At 32.8% G+C, this 6,661-nt stretch overlaps 1 protein-coding gene across 1 annotated transcript; it reads right to left on the bottom strand.

The window, feature by feature from the left end:
* Positions 1–1,302: 1,302 nt before the first annotated feature.
* Positions 1,303–6,424, bottom strand: VPS45 (vacuolar protein sorting 45). Its single transcript, XM_079072340.1, has 13 exons — positions 6,033–6,424; positions 5,444–5,645; positions 4,820–4,899; positions 4,463–4,690; positions 4,164–4,289; positions 4,014–4,094; positions 3,784–3,925; positions 3,519–3,697; positions 2,740–2,895; positions 2,052–2,159; positions 1,846–1,967; positions 1,630–1,761; positions 1,303–1,549 (listed from the first exon to the last, which is right to left on the bottom strand). The coding sequence occupies exons 1-13, from the start codon at positions 6,120–6,122 to the stop codon at positions 1,489–1,491; spliced, it is 1,707 nt and encodes a 568-aa protein (XP_078928466.1). The 5' UTR covers positions 6,123–6,424; the 3' UTR covers positions 1,303–1,488.
* Between the last annotated feature and the right edge of the window lie 237 nt (positions 6,425–6,661).

Here is a 6,661-nt window from a genome sequence, read left to right as displayed (position 1 = left end):
TTTTGATCCATATCTTATTCCACAGACATGGAAAAAGACCAGAGACATTTTATCTTTTAAAAAATAAACATCACCTTAATCTCTAATACACTACAACAAAAAAATCCAAATAAATTTAATATATTCTAAAAACTGCAACAATATTTATAAATTGTTAGGGATGTCCAATCACAAATCAAATAATAAGTAGTAAATAATTAAGGCATATTCAAAGCCCAACATCAAAACTCTAGGAAATATTAAAAAAAAATCTTCCTATAGGAAAAAGGTGTATGTAGTGCAAGCAACCTGCACCATAATCAAACTCTAAAAAAAAAACTAGTTATCGAGAGAAGTATGCAAGCATATTTAATGTGATCAACAAGATCCGATCAAAATTGATGGTGGGTTTCTCGTTCGTGCAATTCCATAATCATATCTACATTTACTTCTTTATCGGTGGGGAGATCAGCATCATGTACCGAACATATAACAACACATTCATCTTTTAGTATCATATTGTGTAATATAAGACAAGTGTACATTATATTTTTGCACATGTCTTGATTCGTTGAACGTGTAGGGAGTCTTATTATGCCCCCAGCGACTTTTTAGTATACAAAAGCCCGTTCTATGTCCTTTTATTGTTGCTTCTTGTGTCGTCTTGAACCATTTCTTTTTGTCGGTAGTTGGATGCACAAAAGTTACCCAACTTGGGTATAACTCATCTGGAAGATAGTACATATGCTTGTATTTTTCTCCATTCAAATGAAATGAACATTTTGGTGTTATTCCAAGCGGTTTCTCGATGAATAGTAACGATTGGTATAGGACATTTAGGTCATTGTTGCCACCAACGACACCAAAATATACATGTCAATCCACAAATATTGTGAGGCTACAGCTTCAAGTAACATCATTGGGTGTCGATGAGCACCTCATATGTAGAGTCTTAGCAATGTTGTTGGACAATTTCTTCCAATCTCAATGTGTACAATTCATGCTACCTAGCATACCAGGAAATCCATTTCTTGATGCATGTAAACGTACAAAAGTTGAATGTCGTTGGAAGTTGGTTTGCACATAAATCTGTTTGTATACACGTTAACAATACCATAACAAAAGTTGTAGGCTTTCACGTATTCATCTAGCATATTTATCGTGGTCCTTTACGCTAGTTGTCATATTTGCGTATGTGCATTTCTATAATGCATTGAAACTTTTTTGCATCATGATTTATTACATTGGTTTTCTTGGGCCTACAAATTTGGCTCGTATATGGTTTTCCTCGGTATCAAAAAAATATACAAATATAACAAGAAATAAAATGAAAATATGTTGTTTTTTGTGTAAGCCTAAATAAAAAGATGTAAGTGTATGAAATACAAGGTTTGAATTTATACAAATCAAAAAAGATAGTGGGATTATAGAGATAAAGTATTTAAGAGACAACAAACATCATATACATTCTAACAATCTTATGAACCTCATTTGAAATAAATTTCAAATTTAAACAACATTGGTGCTTGACCTAGCAATCCGTTGTGCTTCCTCAAGGTCCTTAAGAAACCTACACATTCAAATTTAAATTTCAAATTTGTTGTGATTTTTAAATATGAAAATAACCATATTTAAAAGAAAAGAGGTAACCTTTTAGAATTTAAAAGAGAGGAACCTCCGAGAATAAAACGAGTTCCAGAATTGAAAGAATTTTGTAGAGCAACGGAACGTGATTCCTCATACGTGGTCCCACCAACAATAAAAATGACAACCTCTTGTGGCCTGCATCAATAAACAATTAATTTTTAAGTAATAATTTAATAATAATTGCAAAAAAAATAAAGAATGTTAGGTTTAATTACAAACCTGCCCTGCTGAAAGTGATTCCCAACAAAAGGGTAATCCACATCTCTCAACCTTCCTTTTGTAATGCTCTCCATTGTTTGGAACAAAAGAGGTTGATGTTGGGTGTACACATTCTCCACCCCCTAACAGAAAAAGTGAAGAAATAAAATCTCTTATTATTTTTATTTATTAAAAAATTAAAAATAATAAAAAATAATAAAACAAACCTTGAGTCCACGAGCCATGTTGCGGGCAATATTCAAGATATCCCTGTTACCATAAAGATCACCTGTACGTCTATCAACCCCTGCTTGCTTTAGAAGAAACTGTACAAGCTGTCATTTTCAATCAAATTAAAATTAATCAGAATTTATATTTATAACACTTATAAAATAGGCAATCGTTTGTTATTTAAATTTAATACTGACATAAGGGTAAAATGGTCGTTTTTTTCATTTCGGAAAAAAGGAACATGATTTTGTGGGCAAAGACAATCCATACAGCGGTTAATGGAGAAAAAATAAATAAATAAAATAAGCCTTAAAAGTGTTGTTTGGATTGGATAACTGGTGTTTAAAAATTTCTATGAAAATGACACTTGGGAATGAAGGAAATATAAACAAGGGCAAATTGGTAAAAAGTTAGGACTTAATGGGAAGGCCTCATTTCCCCAACTTCCTCGGTTATTAAGTATAGTTTGTTCTGTATTAGGACAAAAAGAAGGTGTTTCTTTTTTACATAATGACAAATTTGGCCTCAATAATTTTTCCTTCCATTTTCCCACATGCTCATATATTTTCTAGAATATGATTTATCCACCTGAAAAAACAGGGAGTTAACTAACAACAATAAAGAGAGCAAGAGCAAGAGATGCCTGCCATGATGTAAAATAATATAGTGAAAAGACGGATTTACCCCTGGCCTATACTTGGGAGAGCGAGAAGCCAATTTATTGAAAAGCTGCATGAGTTGAACAGGGCTCTCTTTCTCATACCTCAAAGCATACAACATCACAAGCCGTAGTCGATCGATATCAGAGACACTTTCATTATTCAAAAGATTTGTCACAGCCTTCAAAAAAATAATAATAATAATAAATAAATAAATCTCAATGTGGCTACTTTTTAATGCAAATATAAACCCTAAACCCTAAAAAAAAGTATAAATCAAGAATGACAGAAATCCTTAGGCTATGTTTCCTTTTTACTCAATGACATAAAAATTGCAGTTTTTTGTCCCACCCAAAAAAAGTAGGTACAAAAGACGTGAATGCCCTCATCATTAATCCTTTACGACTTCAGAGAGAAACAAAGAATTATTTATAAGGAAAATGAGAGAAACCGGAAAATTGTGTTCTTGAGAGAAGAAAAAGGTAACAAATGATAATTTTCTATCCAAAACTCTCCTATCAAATGTGGGAGATTTGGAGATAAATGTCTAAATTTACACATGAAGGGTATATTTGTAAAATTCTCAGCTTTCTCTCCCTTAATCTCCAACTCGAGAACATCAAAAAGAAATTATCATCCTTTCTTTTCTCTTCTTACTTTTCATTTCTCTGAATACTCAAGAATGAAGCATAAGTCATTTCTATTAGTAAAAAGAAAAACATCATGCATCATGAAACCCTAAACCCTAAACCCTAATCCCTAAAGTAATATGATGCAAGTTTAAAGATTGAATACATTACATACCTCAAATGCTGCTCCTTGGCCACCATTACAAGCCAATTCTTGTTCAGTTTGTGAAACTAACATGAGTTTTCTTTCCTCTACAATCTTACTCATTTCTGTAACTAGAGTTACATGCTTAGACACATTTCCTTGCATTTTTCTATACTCTGGATAATTGTCAACAAATTTAGCCATGTCTTCTGCACTTAAAAGAAAAACAGTATACTTAATAATCATAACTAATCACTAGTATTGTTATAATAGTTGTTAGTTACTAAATACAAACCTATTGTCTGGATATTCTGATTGCTTTTTGCCACTTGTTGAAAATCATCCACCATTCGCTTTATACTCATTCCAATGTCTCCAAAATTTTCATACATATTAGACTTAAAAAAGGCATCTTGTTCAGAGGACAATACAACCTCCTATATAACAGAAACAAAAAAGAAATAATCACTTCTTGTTTAACATCTCATTAATGGAAATATAGTTAACTACAGATGGGATGCAGACCTGTTGATCCTTTGAAAACTTTCCAGCGTTTCCTAAATCTACCTTATTGTCTTTAATACCTATCAACTCATGAACCATGGCCTACAAAATATAAAAAGAATCATGAGTATTAATGGAAAAAAGACGTAAATGCCCTCGTGATGATTGTACCTGATATGTCCATTGATTCAGTAAAGGAGTAACAGGGTCATCCCTCCTATCAATTACAAGCAACAAAGGAGAAATTTCTGTGCGTCTGAAATCAAAAAGGCCACTTTCTTGCTGATACATCAGTTTCTGAAAATGAAAAATAAAAATTGAAAGTCTTAATACCCAAAAGATTTCAGAAGAATCATCAAACTTAATTGATGGAAAAAGTTAGAATATAGAAGAGTTCTTGGAGACATATTTGACTAAAAGTTTAAAGGAACGAAAATTAGAAAAAGAGAAAGAGAAAGATGAAGACTCACGGAAGCTTCTTGTGCTATTCTTTTAGCAATATCAGATGTTTGTGAATATCGAATAACGGGTCTCCTTTTAAAAGCCAAAAAGATTGCTGCAAGTCCATCAACAATTCTATCACAGTAGTTTTGAAGATTTGGAGGATCTATAACAGCAGGAAGCATATACATATAGTTTGATGGTGTGTTCAAAGTGAAATGGTAGGTGTCAATTGCAACAAAATCTGCAAAGAATTCCTGCACAATATAATCATAATGGTGTCAAATGTAAACAAAGGAAATGTATTTACAAGAGTAGAGAACCTTCTTATGCAAAATTTCATGAGAATTAATCAAGAATTAGAGTGCATTAAAATATAAACTAACCTGTACTTGTTGAACAACTTCATGCTCATCTGAATCAGCTAAGATATGGAGTTGAGTAGTATTCAACATATTTGAGAAAACTGCAATGAATTTTACAAGTGGGACATGTCATATAAGATGTTACTATACATATGTGTTGTTTCTTTTGACCTAATGGACTTAATAGGGACATCTTTTTTCTTTCACTTCCCAAGCTTGCTGTTGCTTCATTAAACATTTTTTAAACATCATTTACCCAAACAACACTTTATTCAGTGGGATGAGAAAGAAAAAAAAAAAAAAAAAAAAAAGAAACAGGTTAGATTGGTATTGGGTTATCTTATGGAAGTAAAAAAAAAAAAGTCATATTTCCATAATTAATCATACCAAGTTATTTACAATGCAGCCTGTTCATTAGGTTCTCCAAAATATCTTGGCTTTTTCAATTCTAAACTCCAAAGTCACTTTCCAAAAATAAGTAGGGGGTTGAATAACTTCCCATAAAAAGAATATGATGATCTTTAGGTCCCTTTTGTTACACAAGACATGACAGTTTGCACTACATTTGGCATTTGTTAATGTCAATGGGATAAAATTTGTAAATTTCTTTCTGTCTCTGAAGATGATATAGCTACAGAATCTTACAGAGGTTATATTCTCCAAATCGAGGTTTAGCCAGTTGACGTTTCAAATGCTGAATATTTTCTGATGTTGGGCGCAGAAAATAAACTGCTTTGAGATGTGACATGGACTCCTTTGACATGGAGATGGCATCAACCAATTCTACCAAAAACACTTCTTTTTGCAGAAGTTCTGACTGAGAATACACCACACTCACAACACTAACCTGCAACAAATGTAGAACATAACTCATTTCCCTTGAGTATATAATAAATTCCTATCAAGAACATAACTCATCTCACATGCAAAGTCAGAGGATACAACAGGTAGAGATCAGTGAGAATTCAATATGTCATACATTATCGTTATAAGTATTAAACCAATTGTTGTGGATTACTGATTCTAAGAACAAACCTCAAAAACCAACAACCTGGTATTAAATCCTTGTTCAAAACTTTCCAGTTAAGTAGACAATCCTACTACGCTAACTAGAAATAATATTAAACCCCTCTATAAATTGCATCACTCGCCAATTAACATGAAAACAACTAGGTAATATATGGAAAACAGCAACTATAATGAACATATGTATAAGGATGAGATTTGAAGGTACCGTTTGGGAATCAAGTATAAGAACTTTCATGCCAGAAATATCTTGTAGCATTCGATTTATATAATCTCTTACAGATGACACTAACACCATTTTTTCGATCAAAGAGCTGATGCCTGATTTGTAATTCTTCGGCAGATGCCGTTCAATAGGAATGAACGGTTAGACGATTTTGCAAGGGATTACGAAGCAGCGAATAGCTTTCAATGACAGATCTGTGTTGGGTTTGGGGCGAAGGATTTCAAATCGTGTGTGGGTTTGATAGCAGGGTTTGTGATCGCGTGATTCGGTTTGCGTATCTTATTGTGTTTTACCGAGTATTGATGTGATCCCGCACGAGCCAGATGCTAAGACTGACGGAGAAGGTTGGGATGATTCAACAAGTTCATTTCACGACTAAGTTTTTATTTGTACAAAGGATAATTTTATTTTATTTTAGAACAAATTACACTAATGGTCCTTTAGCTTTATAGTTTTTCCCTGAAGTGGTCCTTACGAAACTATTTTACCTTAGATGGTCCCTAAGGAGCAAACATTGCACACAAAAGGCCCCTATGACTAACTTTGTTAACATATTCTGTTAAGTTTTGTTAAATGACAAATATATACCCTTTTTTATGCACACAGATGGT

The sequence above is a fragment of the Lactuca virosa genome, chromosome 9, assembly GCF_052849685.1.
Source record: "Lactuca virosa cultivar CGN04683 chromosome 9, Lactuca_virosa_CGN04683_v6, whole genome shotgun sequence".
Classification (NCBI taxonomy): Eukaryota; Viridiplantae; Streptophyta; class Magnoliopsida; order Asterales; family Asteraceae; genus Lactuca; species Lactuca virosa.
The sequence above is the reverse complement of the archived record's forward strand: the minus strand, read 5'-3'. Positions and strand labels throughout refer to the sequence as shown.

What these genes read in the sequence shown, in the direction of transcription:
- VPS45 (XM_079072340.1), bottom strand. Translation starts at nt 6,122, where the DNA reads ATGGTGTTAGTGTCATCTGTAAGAGATTATATAAATCGAATGCTACAA. An exon ending in GAATAGCACAAGAAGCTTCC is followed by an intron (nt 4,290 to 4,462) that starts GTGAGTCTTCAT and finishes TTTCATTTTCAG; the next exon opens with AAACTGATGTATCAGCAAGA. An exon ending in AGTTTTCAAAGGATCAACAG is followed by an intron (nt 3,926 to 4,013) that starts GTCTGCATCCCA and finishes TCTGTTATATAG; the next exon opens with GAGGTTGTATTGTCCTCTGA.